Genomic DNA, 24,024 nt, shown 5'->3' on the forward strand with positions numbered 1-24,024 from the left:
ATTTAAATACTGTTAATGTAAGACTAAGTTTCAGTTACAACTTATAAAACTAATTCTTTGCAGGTTGGCACAGGTCTGGGTCCGACATTGGAATTCTATGCACTTGTATCTCAGGAACTGCAGAGAGCTGATCTGGGTCTATGGCGGGGTGATGAAGTTACATTGTCCCACCCTAAAGGTACATTTGGTCATGTGAGAAATCTCATTCTACTTTGCATGAATATGTAATGATCAGACATTTTAATGCTTGAATTACTTAAATATCCTAAAATAAGTGTGGCTTAATAGTACAGTAGAGGGATTTTGTGCTTAAGTGGGCCCATGATGTGAGCACGTTAGCAAATATGAAAATCAACAGGTTTGGAGTTGGAAATGATGCTTCTGAAGCTGGTCAAGAGTCCAGATGATTTTTTTTCCCTATTGAGAATGAGGATTATCATTATCGGCTTTACATCTGAAGCAAAGTATAAAGCTTAGTACATAGACAACTTTAGTCTAAATATTCATCCTTGATCTGAAATCAAGCTGCTAACGGGACTGCAGGCAGCATTTGTGGTGGCAAAGGGGCTGTTGACATTTCAGGTTGAGGCAGGGTCTGGAAAGTGATAGGTGGATCCAGGTGAGGAGTTGTTGATGGGCGGGGGGGGACAAATGAGGATGGTAACAGTGACTGGGAAGTGATTGGTGGAGATGAGAGATGCAGATCGGAAGATGATGAGTGGAACCAAAGGGATGTGGGGAAGGTGGGAATAATGAGAGGAAGTGATGGGGAATCTGACTGGGTTCAGTACGTGGGTGAAAGTCGTATAGAAAGGCCTAGTTGGGAGAAATGAAAGAAACTGGAAAACAGGGTTGAGGGGTGCTCTTGCTCTCATTCTAAAATGCTTGTGCAGTTTAATTTAATGATGCAGCAGTGATTTATATAATTTTTTTCATTAAGATAACTTTATACAAGCATTTTGCTCCTAGGCTGCCAAGTGTGCAATAAAATTTGAGAGATTAATTTTTCTGGTGGGGTAGGATTAGATTCCCCTTTTTTAAAAAAAATTAATGAAGAGACCCGGTTGTACATGTACTGTAGGAATGATGTCAACAAGGTTCAATGTAATGGAAGCAGAATCTCACTGCATTAAACTGTCAACAACCAGTAACTTGGTTTTCCTTTGCAACATCTGATTACCAGTCACTAGATCATGCACTAGAATACCCAGAAATCTCTGCATTTTTGAAGTTCCCAATCTCTTGCTATACATATTCCACTTTCCAAATCTTTGCCTACTCAACTTGTCTATATCCCTTGTCACAGAAGCTTAATTTTTTGTTTATGAATGAGATATCCAACTGACATTTAGCAGTTAACAACTGAAAATTGTTAAGCATAATGTTTTAAACTTTTTCTAAATTTTGATGGCTTCCCTCAAGTCTGTTTTAAGAATTGGTGTTACACAAATATTATCAGAGCTGCTACAAACTCTGTGATCCTGTAAAATACTTGGGTGGGGGGGGGGATTCTAAAATTAATTGTCAACTTACAAACTTAATTCTGCTGTTAGGCAACCAAGAAGGGACCAAATATATCCATAATCCACGTGGCCTCTTCCCTGTTCCTTTTGGAAGAAATACAAAGCCAGCATATGTAGCCAAAGTGAAAATGAAGTTACGATTTCTTGGCAAGTTCTTGGCCAAAGCAATCATGGATTTCCGATTGGTATGTTTTTTTGGTAACTTTGCATAACTCAGCTGCTAAATAAAGATTGTTTAATTTCAATGAAATGTGTTAATAACCTGCGTAAATTTGTACAATACTTTTCTGTTCCATCTAAAGCCTGTTTAAATTATTTTGAAATTAATAGGTTTTGGTTTCTGACATTGACTTGTATTTTAAGCTGAGGTGAATCTTGTGTTTAGGTAGTTTAAGACACGGATCATGAAACGGAAATGTCACTTATGGGGATGACAGGTTGGCAAATGTTTGAGGAGCATTTGGATGAGCTATTGTTCTGGGACAAAAATAAACTGGAGAGATACATTACCTGCAGTTAACTAGGTATGATATCACATCCAAAGAAAAGATTTGAAAATTAGCCAAAAAAAAATGTAAACATGAGGACAAATCAGTTTAGAACATGATTCAAGAGATTAATTTAGGGGAAAATAGAATGTTCACTTAAACTTGCAGAGATCATGAAAGCTGATTGTAAAGCTTTTATTAGTTTTCAACAAGATGCCACATAAGGGCATAAAATTAAAGCAAAATAGGATCAGCATAGTGTTTCACCGTGGCTGGAATACTGGTTGGCCAGCAGGAAAAAGTAGGAATAAATGAGGCCTTGAGTGATAGCCTGTGACTTGTGGGTACTGAAGTTCAGTGCTCACTCTAGCTGTTCACAGCATGTATTAAAGTTTAGAATAAGGGAATTAAATGTAATATCTCTAAAGTTACAGGTGCAGGGCTAGGGTGTCAGATGCAGAGAAGATCAAATGTTTTGGATGGGTTGACTGAGTAAACAAATGAGATGCTGTGTAATGCAGAAAAATTAGGTTATTCACCTTGGTAAAAAAAAAGGCACATTATTGTATAAACAAGATCAGGAAAGGAGAAGGTGCAGCAAAACCTGGGTGCTGTTGTAACCCATTTATAAAAGAGAGCATGCTGCTGTAGTGGGGCAATTAAAATCACAAATGGTATATCAGCCTTTATTGTGGGACAAACTGAGTACAGGTACAGGGATGTCTTGGCATATTTGTTATCAGGTGTTGGTGACACTACAAGCTGGGTGCAGCTTCAGTCTCTTATCAAGGGATATGGAGAGAAAGCAGTAACAGGACACTGATTTTCTATTACCATGGTCACATTAAATGACAAAGCAGACAAAAGGACTTAATATTTTTGTTTTCTATCTGTCCTGAACTTTGGATTCAATGTGAAATGATGGACACCCTAGCTAGGGAGAAAAACCGGGTACATTAGAGCAAGTTTCTCCTTTGGTTACAGAAAATGAATAGCTGCTGAAGTTTGTGGGTCCGTTCTGTGATTCTTACTTGAGCTGTATGGAAAGAAAAATATATGCCTGACTGTTTTTCTCCATTTTACAAAAAATCTCCAGTTGATTACTCGTGTTAAAACTGATCATTGTCAAAGTTATCTCATACGTTTTCTGTTCCCCATTTATCTTTAACAACAGAAGAAATTTATTTCCTTCCCCCCCCCCCCCCACCCAAAGATCTACATACTGCAAGGGATCAAACCACCTCTTTTTCAGCTCCTTCATTCACTCTTTATCAGAATTAGAAATGTGAGAATTTTTTAATTAGAAGAACTAACAGAAAATGAAAATAATTATTTTTGTCTTGTCAGCTGGTGGTCTAAAATTCATGCGGTTTCCAATTTTGAGTCACTAAGAATATTAGATAGATAGATGATAGATACTTTATTCATCCCCATGGGGAAATTCAACATTTTTTCCAATGTCCCATACACTTGTTATAGCAAAACTAATTACATACAATACTTAACTCAGTAAAAATATGTTTACTTAAGTAGTTTACTTAATACATTGAGTCCTAACTTTATACATTGAGTCTTTAACCCCATTAAAGATGAAAACTCAAATAAGCTATTTGCATGTGTTTGTACACCTTTCATTATCATGGCTGATCTTTTACCTCAGCACCACTTTCCTGCACTGTTTCCATAACTGTCAATTCCCTTGAGTCCTAACCATCTATCTGAATGGGCTCCAACACTGATGCTCCTCTTGGGTAGGGAATATTAAATAAAGATTTCTGTCGTAAAAGGCCTATCCCTCAGACACTCAAGCTAGGAAAGACAAACTCTGCATCAACCCAGACATGCCTTTGAAGAATTTTCTATATTTCAATGAGATTATCTCTCTGATCTCTCATACAAAACACTTGTCACGTGTGAACATTTGCTACATTTGATATACAGTCAGCCCTCCTTATCCACGGATTCCGCAAGCGCGAATCCAACCAACCGCGAATTGCGAAAACCCAAAAGTGCTCTTCCAGCACTTGTACAGACTTTTTTTCTTGTCATTGTTCCCAAAACAATGCAGTATAACTTTTTACATAGCATTTACATTGTATTAGGTATTATAAGTAATCTAGAGATGATTTAAAGTATATGGGAAGATGTCCGTGGGTTATGGTGCATCGGAACCGGAACTTCTCTTACTAAGCAAGTTGGAACAGGTACATCCGGTATTATTTAACGTCAGTTAGTCAAACATTTGGCTTAGTATATAGTATATATTTTACCTTTCTATGCATATAAAACACTTAAGAACATATGTGTTTCAGCGCCGGGCTCAGGAATGGAGGTTCTCGGGACTCGGGACAGATCGCTCCCTAGTGCGCTGTCCACCGTGCTGGGTTGATGTGGAGGATCAAAAGCTCAAAACCCCAAAACCCAATAATTAAACTGCTGCGTAGCTTATTAATAATTGTAGCTTTCATCGGGGCAGAGCCTTTCTCACTTTATCCTTTAAAATCGTTCCGATCGTTGACCGACCTAGCCTAATGCTTTTCCAATGACCAATGGCGTTTCACCTCTTTCTGATCGCTTTATTATTTCCACTTTATTTTCAATTGTGATCGTGATTATTTTCATGAACAGAAACGCTGCACATTCAGAGCTCTGGCGCCAGGTCCAAATGTCCATCGCTCTGAGACAGGTTAAATAAGGTCTGGGGTTCCGCTGGGTCCTAAATTTGAATAAGGGACTTGAGCATCCGCGAATTTTGGTATCCGCGAGGGGTCCCAGAACCAGTCCCGCACAGATAAGGAGGGCCGACTGTATAGCAAGTCTATTCTTCCTTGGGTGGGAAGATTAAACCTGTACATTATACCAAATAAGGCCCCTGTAGGTCAGCATAATCAATGTGATTTTGCCTTGAATGAACTCCTTAGCCAATATTTAGTATCCATCTTTTAGTTGGCTGTAAATCAAACGTTTGCTTAATGGAAAGCGAACAGAAAAATACTTATGGTATTCAAATTTATTACATTGACCTGCAGTATACGAAACTGAACACAGGAGGGCAAGCAGTAGCACATATATAGTAAGCTCTGAATATGATTTGTAAAATGGAAAGAACCCAGCAAAGGAGGTTTAATATCACCTGAGGAAAATTCAGTTTCTCTCTGCTTATTAGAGACACAAGATTTACAGATGCTGGAAATGTTGAGCAGCATACAAAGTGCTGGAGCAACTCAGCAGGTTAAGAGGCATCCATGGACGAGCATAACAGTTGATGTTTCAGGCCAAAATGCCCCCTGATGCTGAGTTCCATTTTGTATGTGCTCTCAGCTTATATTGTAGTATGTAATTATTGCAGGTTCCTTCAAACTTCTGTTTTGTGTGGACATAATGCACAAGTTGGATTTTTCTCAGTGGATGTTAATTATTTTGTGGAGTCATTGGAAAATAATGTTCCATTAAAATAACATAATATATGGGAAGATTAAGTGGTTTGGTAAAGGAAACTTGAAGCATATTTCAATTGGTTATTCAGACAAGTTAGGTGAACAAGATTTTTCTTATTTCTGCCACAACTAAATGAGTAATCTGGCAACCACTTACAACCTAAGATTGTAAAGTTAGTCCATAGAAAGTGTGGCGCAACTGAAATTTACTAAGGATATTTTAAGGCATTGGAAGTATTGGTCCAGTTGTAACTGGATTATAAGATTATTAAGGGATTGGACACGCTAGAGGCAGGAAACATGTTCCCAATGTTGAGGGAGTCCAGAACCAGAGGCCACAGTTTAAGAATAAGGGGATAGGCCATTTAGAACGAAGTTGAGGAAAGGCTTTTTCACCCAGAGAGTTGGGTGAATGCTCTGCTTCAGAAGGCAGTGGAGGCTAATTCTCTGGATGCTTTCAAGAAAGAGTTAGAGCTCTTAAAGTTAGCAGAGTCAAGGGATATGGGGAGAAGGCAGGAACAGGGTACTGATTGTGGATGATCAGCCATGATCACAGTGAATGGGGTGCTGGCTCAAAGGGCCAAATGGCCTACTCCTGCACCTATTGTCTATAACCATCTGACAACTTAAAATATTGACAAGTGGACAAATGAATATAATTTACTGCAATATATAAGCTTCAAAATCTTTAACTTGAATAAAGATCCATCTGCAATATTTAAATGAAGTTCTTTTCTCTTTGAAATCTTCACAGATCTTAGAATTTGAATGTGGTCACGTTTTGAAAGACATTTTTCCCTGTCGCAAAACCTTGGTGTAACAATAATTGCTTTATACAATTGAATACACTTGAGCGTAAACTATATGGACTGCTTAAAATGTTCTAAAAAATCTGATTACCAGCTGAATTAGAATAACTAATGTAATATGTGGTAAATATGCCCTTGGAATTTCATGCTTATATAGACACTTCAATTAGTGTGATTCCATTTGTTGTTCTGGTGTCTTGCCGTTTAACTTTTAAAACAATATTTGTGTATTTATTTAGCGGCAGTATGGAATACAGGTTTCCCCCGCTGTTCGAAGGTAGAGCGTTCCTATGAAACCGTTTGTAAACCACAATGTCGTAAAGTGAAGAAGCAGTTACCATTAATTTATATAGGAAAAATTCTTGAGCATTCCCAGACCCAAAAAAAACCTACCAAATCAAACCAAATAACACACAAAACCTAAAATAACACTAACATATGGTAAAAGCAGGAATTATATGATAAATATACACCCTGTATAAAGTAGAAATATTGTATGTATGGTGTAATTTCACTTATCAAACTTGAAGACAGTGAGCCAAAATCGATTTGGAGGGAAATAATCGGCACGTACACGCAGATGTATGCACATGTGTACACATGTACACGCATGTGCAAACAACTGCCCGCACAAGGCTTCACGGTCATTGTAGTCTTTCTCAGGGTAAACACACGTATAAAGCGGGTGCCTTTTTCTCGTAAAAGCGAAAATCCTCTTTCGTTAGCGAAAACAGGTACTAATGTAGGTCTTACGTAACAGCGAGCTGTCGTAAAGCGAACGTTTGAAAAACAGGGACTCCTGTAGACCCTTCCAGCCCTTCGAGCCATGCCATCCAAACAACCCCAATTAACGCTAACCTAATCACAGGACGATTTTCTTTATCAATCTTTATTGAGTTTCAAATAGATAAACATAACAATGATAGCGATACAAAGATCGGGATTACATTACTAACAGTTAACATATACATAAACAGACTCCGAGTAACATGTGTAATCTAAGCCTCCCAATCTCTGAGTAACTAAACATGAGAAAGATTCAAAGAAAAAAGATTTTTACAAGAGAGAAAAAAATTCCCCTAAACTTAAAAAAAAATGAAAACAAAACAAAAGTTGGGCTGCCTTGTTTCATCGGTTAAAATCGTTATTTGTCATTAACTCCGCTCCTCTAAACATGAACAAAAAGTTATTGAGAAGGATTCGGAAAAGGTCAGCTTACATCATATGAAAATGTTGAATAAATAGTTTCTTTAAATTTAACCGATAGGTCAATAGTGCCACTCCTAATTTTTTCCAAATTTAATTGTTATGGTTTGGGAAAACCATTGAAATGTAGTAGGGGGATTAGAATCTTTCCATTTTAAATAAAATGGATCTTCTGGCTATTAATGTAACAAATGCAATCAAATGGCAAGCTGAAGGGGATTATTGACTAGAGTCCATCATTGGTAATCCAAAAATTGCAGTAATAGGATGAGGTTGTAAATCAATATGCAATACTGCTGAAATAATATCAAAAATATCTTTCCAATATTTTCCCAAAAAAGGGCAAGACCAGAACATATGTGTCAAGGAAGCTACCTCAGACTTGCATCTGTCACAGACAGGATTTATATGGCAATAAAAATGAGCTAACTTATCCTTGGACATATGGGCCCTATGAATCGCCTTAAATTGTATCAAAGTGTGTCTAGCACACTTTGAAGAAGTGTTTACTAGTTGGAGAATTTTCTCCCACTTCTCTATAGGTGAAAATACCTGAAGTTCTCTTTCCCATTCATTCTTAATTTTATCAGATGTACCTAGATGTATTTTCGTAATCAGATCATAAATAATTGCTATTAAACTCTTCTGATAGGGGTTTAAACATAACATTTTTTCTGTAATTTCAGTTTGATGTAATACCAGAAAAGTAGGTAAAATAATATTCAAAAAGTTTCGAATCTGTAAATAATCTGAAAAAATGTGATCTAGGCAAACTATATTAGACAACTGTTCAAAAGACATGAGACAGTTATCCATGAATAAGTTACAAAAACATGTTATTCCCTTTGTTCTCCATAAAAGAAAAGCTTGATCAATTCTGGATGGTTGGAAGAAAAAATTAGATATAATAGGACTTGATAGGATAAATTTATTCAATCCAAAAAATTTACAAAATTGAAACTATATTCTATGTTTAGTTATTGGATTAAGTCATTTGTTTATTCGGCTTAGTAAGTGCAAAGGGAAGCGAGACCCGTAAGAAGCCAATGAGAACCCCTGTACAGACTCATGTTCGAGGTTCACCCATTGTGGACATTCAATTTAATCCAGATCTTGTGTCCAAAATGTTAAATATCAAATATTAATTGCCCAGTAATGGAATTTTAAATTCGGCATTGCCAAACCGCCTTCTTTTTTGATTTCTGTAAATATTTCATACTTGACCTAGGATTTTTATTCTGATATATATATATACATATATATATATATATATATATATATATATATATATATATATATATATATATATATATATATATATATATAAATAAAATTTAGAATCAATAATATCAAAAAAGGATTTAGAAATGAAAATTGGTGCCACCTGAAATAGATACAGAAATTTAGGTAAAATAATGATCTTAATAGTATTAATTCTACCAATCAATGATAAGGACAATGGGGACCATTTAGTAAACAGTTGTTTAACATGATCAATTAAGGATAAAAAGTTTACTTTAAGTAGATCCTTATGCTTCTTAGTAATTTTAACACCCAAGTAAGTAATCAGTAACCAGTCTGAATGGTGATTGTCTATAGACTGGAGCTTGCATATTTAATGGGAAATCACAGGACAATTTACAATGACTATTTAATTTACCAGTACATCTCTGGATCATGGGAGAAAACCAGAGACCTCAGGGAAAACCTACGCATTCCACAGGAAGGATGTACAAAGACTCATTACAGAACTCCGGAATGTCCCAAGCAGCATAGTGTCATTCTAACTGAGTACTTGGCTTATTGTGATGCTTATTGCAAAGTGCAACATTAGGTACTGGTGTACTTTGCCCACTGCAATGCAAACCATATTCAAGAACTAAAGTTAAATCAAGTTTATTGCTATTTAACTGTGTACATGTATACCACTTAAACGAGACAATGTTTCTCCAGACCAGGGTGTAAAGTACATAATAACTTAGGGAATTAATAATTAAATCTACAAATGAATTATGCATAAGAATCATGCTATTGAAATTGTTTTTAACCTTTATTGCTTAGAACTAACTGAATTTCCTCTTCCATGCTTTGAATAGTTGGATTTACCTCTTGGCTTGTCATTTTACAAATGGATGCTTCGGCAAGAAAGTTCCCTTTGCTCGCATGACCTTTTTAACATCGATCCAGTAGTGGCAAAATCAATTTGCCACCTTGAAGATATTATAAAACAAAAGAAGAAATTGGAGCAGGATAGATCACAGGTAAGAATGAAAACTGTAGAATTTCCCATTTTGTCACCGACTGCCTGCATGCACCCTTAACATACCCTTTTCTTTAAGCAATAAAAGATACTGTAACTGGACAAAAAAAATATAGTGCTAAAATATAATACTACCTATACACATATGATAGAATTAGACAGGAAGCTGCATTGTATAAATATCGTGCCAAGTGGCTAGCACAAGGAGGTGATAGCAATTTAATGCTGTGCTGTTCCTTAGTATCACTTGCATAAAAATACATTGTTGGTTATATAATACTGTCAGAAAATAAATTGTGTTCTAGTGGGTGGAAAGCCCATTTTATTTGTCATTGCCAATTATACTAGGATTTTTCTCTAGGTGTCTTCCTTGTTTTGTGTTAAATTGTCTATTCATTGGGGACAATTAAGACAAATGCAACAAGTGTATGGGTGTTGAGGACACTTCAAATGCTAATATTATTAATGTATATTTTTTTGATAGAGCAAAGAATGTCTTCAACAGGCTCTGGAAAGCCTTAATATGAATGGCTGCTCTGTTGAAGATCTAGGTCTGGATTTCACATTACCTGGGTATGCAAATGTTGAACTGAAAAAGGGAGGGAAGGACACAGTTGTCACCATACATAATTTGGAAGAATATCTCAGGGTATGTACACTGGTTTTCATTTGCTTTTAATATTTTCTATGATGTAAGGTACATAGCAAGATTTAGCTTCATTCAGTGAAAGCATTGTCAAAGTATAGCAATGAAGTGAATCATTTCTTCTTCAGGCATGTAGACATCAAATAAATTTTCAAGGTATAAAATCAGGAATTGTACCGATCATGGATTCCAGTTAATTAGGACACATTGGAACCAGTACATTTTGGCCCAGTTAAGCAGCTGTCTCAATTAGCCAGAGTTTCATGGAAATAGTTAAACAGGTATTTTTAAAACAAGACAAACTAACAGTTAAATGAGTAATAATTATTTTAATGAAATACAGAACAAATTAGAACACTACCATTATACCTCGATAGTACTACAAAGTTGCATTAGTTCCTAATAGTTATTAATGGAAAAATTCGGTCAGTTTGTTACATGTTCTTTTTGACCGTAAATGAATAAAATCAGTGCAGACGCCTAGTGCAGATACTCGATTGCTTTCATACAATGGCTTTCGACGATTGCATCCATCTTCATTGTAACATTCAAGATTGTCGATTTTTCTTAGTTCTTGAAGTCATTTCATTTTCACTCCTGGCCATTTCTGGCATCTCCAAGCCTGAATGCTTAAACCGTGGTGAGCAAAACAGTTCCAAGTTTTCTTAACTGCTTATTTCTCACCAATTATCAGTGATAAAATTCACTACTTTTGAATACAAACACGTACAACTGATGCTACTTGAAAACGATTTGCTCTAAGTACAGTGTAGTGTCCAACAACCACACAAGTCACGCATGCGACTGAAGCGAATTAGAAACTGTTCAACAACAGTCCTGTCACAATTAAGCAGCATAGTGTCCCAAATAAACAGGGATCCCGTCTATTTTCTTGATTAGTTTTTGTTCTTTAATATTTGTCACAAATAAGTGGTAGCCCAGATTTAATCAATGGCCCAATTAACTATTTTTTGTGGTTATTGTTGCCTCCCTGTTATATTTTCAGATGACTCAGATATAATTTTAATGCCTGGTTACATTATTTCCATTGGCTAATTTTCAGTTTGATAGCTTGTAATGTGCCATTTGTTCTATTGTACCAGTTGTACATGCACAGTGGCATCAGTTAGCTGGGCATCCTTTAATTTTGTGCATGCCCAATTTTTTTAAATATGAAGTGTTATGGTCCAACTTGGTTCCCCACGAAGCCTTCCATTATCATTTACTAAGCTATTTGCATTAAAACATTTTCCCCAACTTGTTTGCCATTTGTTATTAGAGAGCAGCTATAGAAACCATTAATAGTTTCAAAAACTTCAACTAAGTAGTGTTGTTCAGATCGATCAATGAAATCTCATTCTAGAAATGAAATTATTCACTTTGCATGTCTTTGTGGATTTAATTCTTCCGAGTAATGAATTGCTTGTCTAATTTAATATAATTAACATGGATCTCCGTATTTCTGGTTTCATTCAAATAACTCTGATCTCCAGCTTAATCTCTCTTCTAGGCAGATGCAAAGTAACATTCTGGTAACTGTTCTCAGCAATTTCAGGAGCTCCATTTTAAAATTACCGATACTTCACAATCTATGCAATACTTTCTCCTCCTGTTACAAAGTCCTAAATTTAAATGTTTCATCCTAATTGTTTACCCATCACCATTTGTGCTTGCTGACCTATGTGGTTCCTTGATAGTCTTTTAACCTTTGTATCTGTCTAGGCATTTTACATTCCCATACTGCTCACTGCCATTAATTGAAGTATCTTGGACCAACATTCTGGAACCCCCCCCCCCCCAACCTCGTTTTCCTCCCCTTAATCTCTACTTATAAGCAGAACTAAGTCAATTATTGCCAATCTTTAGGGTCTCTTATCACTGTAATTTGTCTCTACATTAAAGGTTCATTATCATATACTGTGCTGCAGCAAAACTGAAGTTGTATTTGTTCCCTTTAGCTTGTGGTGTACTGGACCCTGAATGAAGGAGTTTCCAAGCAGTTTGAATCATTTCGAGATGGATTTGAGTCTGTTTTTCCACTCCATCATTTACAGTATTTTTACCCTGAGGAGGTTAGTTTCTAAGTCATCTACTATCAAAAGCAACCTCACCTGGAACTATTTTAAATGCATGCGAGTAATAAACAGTTCCTGAAATAGTAAAGTTCATTTTGGTACTCTGAAAAGTTGGGAATTGATCCTTTACTATTTTGCTTAAGGTCTTCTAATTTAAAGGTGTCGTAATTTATTATGTCTAAAGTATTTTAGTTCATGGCTAATTTTTAAATTATTTTGTGAGCAATAAAGAGAAAAAATAAATTGATATCTTTAAGAGTACAGTGAATACTTGAATGTTGGTTGGAGATGTGAAAGCATTGGACTGTTGTGAAGTACCAGCTGACTGCTATTTTTGAATTTGCTATAATTGCATGCTGTAGAAAAATATCACATTTGATTATGAATGTATTAGTAATTAAGTTTATATGGATAGTAAATTGTCATAAGTATCAGCTGTTGTGACACGTTTTATTGTTATACAAGCTTGTGGTGATTACTTCGCCTTAATTCTATGGCTGAGTCATTTAAAAGATTAGGTGTTATTTTATTACTTAAAGCAGCTATAATTTGAGGTGATGTGTAAACTACAAAAAATCATTATTTAAGCTTTTCTGTAACCTGTCCTCTGAAGAATCAATAGATAGCAATAGAGTGTAAGTCGATCTGTCTGAGCTCTCTCTTCCCCCCAAGCTTGCTACAATGATGAGCCACACCTTCAACTAGCTTTCCAGCAGAGTGGAGTGAAAAGACCTCTGAAAGAGCTTCCTGCTAAAGTGGAGCTTATCTACAGGATAAATGGTATAACCCAAACTGCTGTCATCAAATTGGCAATGATAATTTTATGTGTGAATATTTCAAGGCCAAGCTGCAAGTCATTGACTCTTTCCTCTGAAATGAGGGCAACACTGGGCCTTGGGTCCTTACCTACCTTCTGTTGCTGTACAGCACCATCTGATAACAGTAAAAGTCCATGATGAGACTTGGCCCTCTTGCCAAATCTTGAGAACAGCCTGTCATTGATTATAGATATTATGGAATTCACCAATACAGTCTTTATGATACAAGGGAAAATGTTTGGTCAAGACTTAAAATTCAGTATGAATCTCATGTATTATATACTTGATGTAGACTGCATCTCAAATACTGTACCTTTGCGATCCAGGTCAAAGCACTGGAGCAACACCGCCATTATCTGTGCAGACTCCTCCAAATCCACTTGCAGGATAAGTGAACAAGTTTCAGGAGTTTCTCCCAACAACGAAGCTCTTAATTATACTCAGCGACCTTCAATGGGCAAGGTCATGTCTTGAGCAATGCAATTTCCAGGTCAACAGGAAAGTCAAGGATAGAAACGCAGAAAACCTAGAGCACAATACAGGCTCTTCGGCCCACGAAGCTGTGCTGAACATGTCCTTACCTTAGAACTACCTAGGCTTACCCATGGCCCTCTATTTTTCTACGCTCCATATATCCATCCAGGAGTCTCTCTAAAGACCCTATCGTTTCCGCCTCCACCTCGGCCCCTGGCAGCCTATTCCACGCACTCACCACTCTCTGCATTTAATTTAAAAAAAAAACACCAAACAAACAAAAAAACTTACCCCTGACAAATACCTACTTCCAAGCACCTTAAAACTGTGCCCTCTCGTGCTAGCCATTTCAGCCCTGGGAAAAAGCCTCTGACTATCCACATGCTCAGTGCCTCTCAATATCTTGCACACCTCTGTCAGGTCACCTCTCATCCTATGTTGCTCCAAGGAGAAAAGGCCGAGTTCACTCAAACTGTTTTCATAAGGCATGCTCCCCAATCCAGGCAACATCCTTGTAAATCTCCTCTGCACCCTCTTTATGGTTTCCACATCCTTCCTGTAGTGAGGCGACCAGAACTGAGCACAGTACTCCAAGTGGGGTCTGACCAGGGTCCAATATAGCTGCATCATTACCTCTCGGCTCTTAAACTCAATCCCACGATTGATGAAAGCCAATGCACCATATGCCGCCTTAACCACAGAGTCAACATGCGTAGCAGCTTTGAGTGACCTCTGGACTCTGACCCCAAGATCCCTCTGATCCTCCACACTGCCAAGAGTCTTACCTTTAATACTATATTCTACCATCATATTTGACCTACCAAAATGAACCACTTCACACTTACCTGGGTTGAACTCCATCTGCCACTTCAGTCCAGTTTTGCATTCTATCATTGTCCGGCTGTAACCTCTGACAGCCCTCCATACTATCCATAACACCCCCAACCTTTGTGTCATCAGCAAATTTACTAACCCATCCCTCCACTTCCTCATCCAGGTCATTTATAAAAATCACTAAGAGTGGGGTCCCAGAACAGATCCCTGAGGCACACCACTGGTCGTCGGCCTTCATGCAGAATATGAACCGTCTACAACCACTCTTTGCCTTCTGTGGGCAAACCAGTTCTGGATCCACAAAGCAATGCCCCTTGTATCCCATGCCTCCTTACTTTCTTAATAAGCCTTGCATGGGGTACCTTGTCAAATGCCTTGCTGAAATCCATATACACTACATCTACTGCTCTACCTTCATCAATGTGTTTAGTCACATCCTCAAAAAATTCAATCAGGCTCATAAGGCATGACCCCAATAGGCTTAGCAAACCTCCCCACCAGGATATTGGTTCCCCTCAGATTCAAGTGCAACCTGTCCTTTTTGTACAGATCACACCCACACCTGCCCTAGAAGAGGTCCCAATGCTCCAGAAATCTGAATCCCTGCTCCCTGCTCCAATCCCTCAGTCACGCATTTATCCTCCACCTCATTCTATTCCTGTACTCATTGTCACATAGCACAGGCAGTAACCTCGAGTAATTTGAGGTCTTCCTACTTGACTTCCTTCCTAAGTCCTTGTAGTCTGCTTTCAGGACCTCTTCCCTTTTCCTACCTATGTCATTGGTACTAATATGTACCTCGATCTCTGGCTGTTCTCCGTGCCGCTTCAAGATATCGTGGACGTGATCAGAAACATCCCGGACCTTGGCACCTGGGAGGCAAACTACCATCCACTTTTCTTTCCTGCGTCCACATAATTGCCTGTCTGACCCCCTAACTATAGAATCCCCTATCACTGCTTCCATCCTCTTTCTTTCCCTACCCACATGAGCCAAGGATATTTGTAAACTCACTTGATTTGACCCAGCAGAGCCAAGTCCAATACTGACATTATTTGTCACATTTCCACCTACAATACTGGAGTGGAAACTGGCAAAAAGAGAGTATGATCTTGAGATGTTTTGGTACTTTCTGGCTAGCAGATCTTAATGATTATCAATTTACTACATTTAAGAGTTGTACATTTGCTTGATTTCATATTACTGAAGCATCAAGACTTTTTCTCAAAATATTGTTTGTAACATATGCTGAGATTTGCTTCCACACTCCATCACTGTCTTGGGTTGCATTTGTAACTCTTTTCTGCTGTGATTAGACTATTGATACAAGGATTCCTCATAGGATGGTAAGTCCACCCTGAACGCGACAGAATTAATCTCTGGATCCAATCATTCCCCATGTTTCTAGCAATTTGTGTAAATCGAGAGATGAGTACTAGAGTCAAAGAGCTGAATGATATGAACAAGATGGCAGTCCTTTTTATAGATAGTTTTTCTTACATGTACTAACTCCAGAAATCTGCATTTTTTGACTGTGGAATCCTCGTTCATGAACGGGGTTAAACCTTAAATCTCTGAAATCAACTGAGCGGTGGCACTTCCAAATAAAATTGGTGACTGGTTTAAAAAGCAACTTTTAAATGTATAGTCAGTTTGCAAAAGCATTTTGAAATGTAAATATCTTAGACATGGCTATTTCAGCAGTCCTTAATTATGTTAAAGTACCGCTATGTTATTTCAAAATTTACTTGTTGCTCCTTGTTGCCTACATATGGCATTCTGATTTGTGACATCAGAGCTGTTGAAAAGTCATGAAATGTAATCCAGCAAGGTATGCTTGCCAAAGAGCTATGTATCAGCTGGTGCGTTAGCTGTGTGCAAGAGGAACTCAAAGCCATTCACTTCATTCTCCAGCCTCACATCTGTTTCTCAGCCTTTTTGAATTCATACCGTGTTCTATTTTTAGAGTTGTGATTTGATCCTGACCTTCCCTGTGACAAAATGTTGTTACAGAAATGAGAGGAGAATTTGTAGATGTATGTGTTTGGATTTTCAGTAGGCAATTAACAAGGTGTCATGTAACAGGCTGGTTACAGCTTCATGGTTTTAAGGGAAATGTGGCATGTATTAATGGTTACTTATTGTTAGAATACAGATTAATATTTTCATGTTGGCAAGGTAAAATAGTTGGACATAATAATCCATATTTGGCCTTCAATTATTTACAATTGAGGGAGGGAGTGTAAGGAATCCATTTGCTGATGGCACAGGTGTAGCTGGAGGGCATAATGTGATGAGCATGTTCAGACTCTGAGACTGGTTACAGATAGTGAATGAATGAAAACTTGGCCACTAGCATCTAATTTGGGCAAGAGTGAAGCTGAACATTTTGACAGGAGGCATCTGTATGCAGGTTGTTCTCAAAGGATAAAGATTGCAGATGAGCAAAGTTCAGATGATTCTGTGTCTTGGTGCATGAATCACAAGAAATTACCAGTCAGGTACAGTAGGGAGTTGGAAAAGCAAATGGCATATTGGCAAATGGCATATTTGCAAGGTGGCTTAAATTTAGAAATGGAGACGAATTGCTTGGAATGTGTTGTGGGGGACGTGGGGTTAGTGAAAACTGGTTATAAGAATTTAGAAGCTCTTAGATAGGCACATGAATGTGCAGAGAATGGAGGGATATGGACACAATGTAGGCTCAAATTAGTTTAATCAGGCATTTAATTACTAGTTTAACTAGTTCAACATAGTATTGTGGGCTGAAGGGACTGTTCCTGTGCTGTACTGTTCTACGTTCTAAAGTACTTCTACAAAATTTCCCCAATCATGCCTTTCCATCAACTATTCAGTTGACTGTTACCTATTCAGCAACTGGAAGAAATAATTTTGTTATTTCCTTGCCAAAGATTTTTCAGATTTTAAACCTTTGCAGACTTTTTGACATGTCATAACTTCTAATTTCCTGCATTCTGGCCAACCTATATTTTGTTCCACTCACTTTAGTGCCATAGCCTTCACCCAATGAACAACAGGTGTGACCTTGCTGGAGTAGAAATTGTGATGTCATGTTCAGTAAAGCACTTTGTTAATAGCTTGAAGTTTGTGTATCCCTGCATCATGTGACATTTTTCTTTTGACCTGTAGTTGGATCAGCTACTCTGTGGCAGTAAGTCTGAAGCGTGGGATGTGAAGACATTGATGGAATGTTGCAGACCAGATCATGGATATAATCATGACAGGTATGGGTGATTCGCCTGGTTGCCTCCACCATCAGTTGCAGCTTTGGAAGTTGAAGGCAATGTCAGTACTACTATTAGTGAATGCTGATCTTGCCAATGTCACTTCATAAAAAATTTAACAAAAAGCATAAAGAAATGCACGAGTATGTTATTCCTGTTATTTGCAACATTTACAGTGAGCCCTAAGTAGTCTTTTCATGTTCGATTTTTAAAAAGGACTGAATTGTTATCTTGCATCTCCCAGTTTTGAGTTCTAGAATTAGCATTTGGATCATAGAAACAGCTGTTCAAGTACGTGCCAGTGTTTGTTCTACAGAAGCTGCATCCCAGATCTTTTGTAGAACTCCAGCAACAAGTCTCTTCCTCATACTTCAGTTCAACCTTGATTGCATCAATGCACTTAACCTCAACATCAACAAATTCATTGTAAAAACTCAGAATAAAAAGGATCTTCATAAATTCCATATTGCATTAATTATGAAGCATCTTGCATTTCTGAGCTCTAGTTCTAGTCTTGCTTAAGTTGAAGCTTGTCCATATCTACTATTATATCTTGTTACCTAAACTTGACAAGAGCTGTTAGCTTGTTTAGTCTTTCCTAACTTAGTTTTGTTCATATTTTTTGCACCACCTCTGTGCTTCCATCCTCACAAGAAACCAGAACTGTAAAGTGCCTAATTAAAGTTTTAGCTATCATTAATGTGATTTCCTGCTTTTCAATTTCTCCCCCCTCAGGAACTCTACCCAATATGTTTTTGTTTTTATGATCATTAACCTCTAGTGAAATGAGGTTTCTCTGTATACCCAGAAACTTTGGTTTCTTTACCCCTTTTAGAATGTTGTCCAAAGAAATGGGGAGATTCTGTACTGCTGGTGTTGCAGTTTATTACCTTGCAGTTGATTTGAAGGAAGTTCAGTTGCCACTTAAATGCCCAGCTTTAAAGTTTATTAATGTCTTCTGTGCTGAGGAATTTCTTTAGCCAGAGAGCGGTGGATCTGTGGAATTCTGCTGTGAAGGCCAAGTCATTGGGTATACAGTGGATTCTGGTTAATTGGGCCATCAGTTATTCGGGGCAGATGCTTATTTGGGACACTATGCTGCTTAATTGGGCCAGGAGACTGAGCAGTTTCTAATTAGCATCAATCGTGTGCACTTGTGAGGCTGTTAGACACTAAATGTGCTTAGAGCAAACAGTTTTTAAATAGTATCAGTTGGCAAAAAGTAATAGAAAAATTCAGAACTGTTCTGCTCACTATGGTTTTGAGTATTCAGGCTTGGAGATGCCAGAAATGGCCAGGAGAGAAAACAAAATGATTTCACTACTTCAAGTTAGGAACTATGAAGAATTTGAAGGTATCAACAATCATCTTGAATGTTACAATGAAAGTGAAGAATTGGAAGATGCAGTCGTCGAAAGCATTGTATGAAAGTAGTCCATTATCTGCACTAGGTGTCTGTGCTGATTTTGTTCATTTACAGCTATTCAAAAGAAAATGGCAGCGTACACTGGATGAATTCCTCCGTCGATAACAATGAGGAACTAATACAGTTTTTTGTACTGTAGAGGTATTTGTAGTGTTCTAATTTGTTCTGTATTTCATTTAAATAATTTGTTACTCAGTTAAATGGTAGTTAGTCTTCAATACCTTAACTATTTCTATGAATCTTCATCTAATTGGAGCAGCCAATTAATTGGGTCAAAATATGCTGGACCTGATATGTCTCAATTAACTGGAATTCTCTGTATTTAAAGTGGAGGTTGATGGGTTCTTGATTAGTAAGAGTGTCAAAGGTTTCAGAGAGAAGACAGGCGAATGGAGTTGAGAGGATATAAATCAGCTGTGATCAATGGTGGAGCATACTCAATGGGCTGAATGGCCTCGTTCTGCTCTTGTGTTTTAATTTCCTCTGTCACTTGCTAACTTTGGAATTGTGCTTTTAATTCCTGAGTCCAGATCATTAGTAAACAGAAAAATAGTGCTCCTTGTACTCTGCGATTTTCAACCATTTGCAGATGCAACCACCTTTCCAACTGTTAGTGGTACAGCTAGTGGGGCCACTGCTTCACAGCTCCAATGTTCCTCATTCAGTGCTGTTCTCTGAAGTTTGCTCATTTTTCCTGTAACTGCAAGGGTTTTAATGAGGTGCTCTGGTTCTGTAGCACGCCGCAAAGGTGCACAAGTTGGTAGGATAATTGGTTATTGTATATTGCCTGTGGTGTGTCAGATATTGATGGGAATAGAGGCAGGATGAAAAGGTATTAGTGTAAATGTGTTTTTCATGGTCAGCGCTGATTCAGTGGAATGTAAGATGCAGCTTCAAGGCTTATTTCTGTATATATGTCAATTTTTTGTTTTCCTGATTTTTTGGTAGCCAGATTGAAATTTATTCTGTTAACCTTTCATATTCTAGAGTCATAACCCTACTACTTAGCCCCATTACAAAGACCTTTTAGAAACTAAATATATAGTAGATTCCAGTTACTTGGGCCATTGGTATGTCTTTGATTTATGTATGTTGTTTTCCTTGTGTGTGTTAAGCTAATTGGCTGTAGTTTGTACATAGCATCAAGGCAGAGGAGTCCTCTTAAACTCGTCTCTCTGCAGGGCAAATTTATAAGGGTGCTGAGCGCCTCAAAATTAGGGTAAAGTGAGGTTATTTTATGTTTGAATTTGCAGGAAAAAATTGCTGGCATCTAACAAAAGCCTTTATATTCAAAGAAACAACTGTTTTACCTTTCCCAGTTTATAGAGATGGCATGCTCTATAAAAATAACTGAAGTGTATGTTACCTTTTTAATCCTTATGAATTGGGTATAACTGAGATCAGAGCAGTATAAATTACATGTCTTGTGATCATACGAAAGAATTCATTTGCATTTCATCTGTAGTTATTTCTGAAGGAGACAGTGTAGAGGCAAGTTGAACTTAATCCAAATTGTTTTTTTTATTCCAGTCGTGCAGTGAAGTTTCTATTTGAAATACTTAGTAGTTTTGACGGTGAGCAACAAAGACTGTTCCTTCAGTTTGTTACTGGAAGTCCCCGACTTCCTGTTGGAGGTAAGCATACTTTTGACACCCATTGTTTTGTGGTTTCAATTTCAAGGAAACATCAAGATGTCATTGTTGTAAACATTTAAATTAAAATTCTTGTTTGGGCTACTATGTGTAGAAAATCTGCCTATTTATTCAGAAAATAAGAGGCCATGAACATAGGTCCAACATATTGCATTGATGCAATGCTTAGACCCTACCTGCCCTATTTTTCCGCCTGTTTCTACCTCCCACATTGTCAATGCCATGGTTCTCTCTGCTGTATCCATGCCTTTGTCAGTTCTAGACTTGATTCATTCAGTCCATGTTGAGGGCATCTTCAAAACAGTCTAAGCAAGAGCTCATCCAAGATTTATGCCTTTTATCATTGAATCAATGCTATCCTGATCTATATTGGCTTCTGGTTTAACAATAGCAAAATTGTTAGGCTCCCATTTTTTCATAGCACCTGCAGCTATAATCTGCTTTAGGTTATAAACTTGGTCTCTAATAAGGTCATATATGCAGCTTTGGAGTGAAACTAGAACATTCAGTCTTCTGGCTGACAAGATCTGAGTACAAAGGAAAACAAATCCGACTTTACCAGTAGAAGTGTCGTGCTCAGTGTTCAAAGATTCATCCCACCTTCTGTAATCTAATGCATTCCACACTTTATGGATCATTCTGCTTTTCTCCTCAGTTTGATTTAGCCAAATCATGTAGAATAGGAAAGGCAAAATAACCAAAAGGTTTTACTTGTTATAAGAAGGCTTGATGTCTTGGATACGTGTGTATGTATGTGGGGAGTGTGGGGAAACAATGTTCAAGCTTGTGCTTTAGCTTCGAGAACTGCTTAAACCTTAAATATATGATTGTTAGATTCATGACAAATTTGAGTTCACACTGTTGAAGCTAATAAGTTTTTGTGTTTTGTAGGGTTTCGGAGTTTGAACCCTCCACTGACCATTGTCCGCAAGACCTTTGAGTCTACAGAAAATCCTGATGATTTCTTACCCTCTGTAATGACCTGTGTTAATTATCTCAAGTTGCCAGATTACTCCAGTATCGACATAATGCGTGAAAAACTTTTAATAGCTGCTAGAGAAGGGCAGCAGTCGTTCCATCTCTCCTGATCACAGCATCTGAATCTTCAAGCTGCCTGTTACAACAAATGAGAAAAATCATGATTTATTTTCTAAGTGTATCACTGCATCAAGGCAATGTGTACAGCGTACTTGTTGTAGAAATGGCTTGGTATGCTACAATTCTTCAACAAAAAGACATAGATGGTATATTTATTAAAATAGCCCCTACGGACTGAAATTGATAAAACACCCCAAAGTTAATGCAAGATTTAAACAAATAAATTCTTTTAAGTTGTTAATTTAACAATTATTTGGGTGCAGTTTTTAAATTGCTTTTTTTTTTTGCTGTGTGGTCAAATTCAAAGGAAAGGGATGTTTATCTTTCAGGATGATGGAACAATAAAATGTCACTGTGCAGTTTGATATTGGTGTGTATATCCATCTGGAGCCTATATTTCTGGTGATTTTTTTTGTTTCCAAAGATTAATATGTACAAACATACAGAAATGACTTGCTTATACCTTGCATAAAATAATTTAACCTCTGGTTAGTGTCATTTGCATTTTTCTTGTCAATCTTCACCTTCATCTGGTTTGTCTTTTTACGTTTAACTCATCTGCTCTTGTGTGATGTAACATATGGTTCTGATTTTGTGTGTGGTTTCCTAATCCCACAACATAACAATAGGTTAAGCTAAGAGCTTGGAGATTTCACCTTTTCTTAACCTACTTCAACCTCAATTGTATCATAGTCTAAAATTTATTCCTCTTTACAATATTCAGATTCTAGTGCTTGCCTTTAGTTTTGTTGCAAACAATAGGACTGTTGGCAGAAGCCTTTAATCACACACTAGAATTGTTTACAGAATGATTTCAGGCAACAATTCTCAACAATGCTGAGGAAACTTTCTCCTTTTAACCACCTTAAATTTGGTAGTTTAAACCAATGTTGAGCTGGTTAGGCTGTTATTTAAGGGGCTGGTAGCTTTTCCAGTTGGTGTAAAACTTTAAAAGTTCTACTTGCTGTTATAGTTGGACAGTTGCTTTATCTTGTTTAATTTACCTTGTAGTTCAATTAATTGTTTTTTGCACTGCTAGCTTTGAACAAAAGTAATAGTTGAGCTCTCTTGGTTTGATAAGGATAGTGCACCCTGTAAACACTGCTCTGTCCAACTGTTCATGTGCTGGTTTCTGAAATCTGCAATAACTACTCATCAGGTTAATGTTTTTACCTGAACATAAATAAATAAAATGTTTGACTCAGTTTTTGTATAATTATTTTGTATTCAGCAACCAAACTTTTCTGATTCAGGGATAGTGCCAAAGTGTCTTTTTTAATTAAAGTTGTGTTGGAGTTTGAGTAAATAAAAGTGGAAATATTTGATGTGGTTGTGATGCTTGGAGGACTATTGGTTTCAGTGGCCCTCTTTTTATGTAAAAATATCAAATGTTTAAAAATCTATCCTTCGATAGTGTGGAGAATTGATTTGAGGGATCTGGCTGGGAGAAGTTGGTCTAACTTGGAAAATAAATTAATTATTTCCATTAATAAATAACCAAACATTAAAATGGTTTGATTTTATAACTACTTTGCTGGCCTTCACTCTGTCTGCCTCTAACTCCTGGTCACATTAGCTTGATAAAAAATAAGTTTGCATAATTTTGGGCTTACTGGTTGCAGAGATGGTAAGAGGGAAAAAAATTAGAATAATTTGAGCAGAACCTTCCATTTCTCCTCTCCCTACTAGAAAAGACAGTTTCAGCATGCTTGCTAGCTGTGCAAATATTTCACTTGTGTAGCTACATTAATGGCTCACAATATTATAACCAGAAAACCTCGCCTATTGGCTGAGTTACTTTGTAACCATGGAAATTGTTTGAAATAAGAAGCCTGTGCGCTGACCAGTCTTGAAGGAGAGCTGCTGGGGGATGCTCAGCAGGTCAGGCAGCATCTGTGGAAGCAATGGGATAAAGTGTCCTGATTCAGCGTCCTCACCTGAAACAACAATAATTCCTTTGCTCTATAGATTATGCCATCCACTGGGTTCCTCCAGCAGCTTGTTTTGCACAAGGCAAATGGCTGGGGTTGAGA

General features: G+C 37.3%; 1 protein-coding gene across 9 annotated transcripts in view; it reads left to right on the forward strand.

The window, feature by feature from the left end:
- Positions 1-23,313, forward strand: part of trip12 (thyroid hormone receptor interactor 12) — a 142,348-nt gene extending 119,035 nt beyond the window's left edge. For all 9 annotated transcript variants that reach the window (XM_073041471.1, XM_073041480.1, XM_073041472.1 and 6 more), the window contains 8 exons: positions 64-178; positions 1,554-1,708; positions 9,560-9,724; positions 10,208-10,372; positions 12,328-12,441; positions 17,721-17,815; positions 20,772-20,875; positions 21,785-23,313. In XM_073041471.1, the coding sequence (XP_072897572.1) occupies positions 64-178; positions 1,554-1,708; positions 9,560-9,724; positions 10,208-10,372; positions 12,328-12,441; positions 17,721-17,815; positions 20,772-20,875; positions 21,785-21,981 (1,110 nt within the window). In that variant the 3' untranslated portion in view covers positions 21,982-23,313. The remainder of the gene's footprint in view (positions 1-63; positions 179-1,553; positions 1,709-9,559; positions 9,725-10,207; positions 10,373-12,327; positions 12,442-17,720; positions 17,816-20,771; positions 20,876-21,784) is intronic.
- Positions 23,314-24,024: the final 711 nt, after the last annotated feature.

Source organism: Hemitrygon akajei, chromosome 3 (assembly GCF_048418815.1).
Source record: "Hemitrygon akajei chromosome 3, sHemAka1.3, whole genome shotgun sequence".
In the NCBI taxonomy this organism is placed as follows: Eukaryota; Metazoa; Chordata; class Chondrichthyes; order Myliobatiformes; family Dasyatidae; genus Hemitrygon; species Hemitrygon akajei.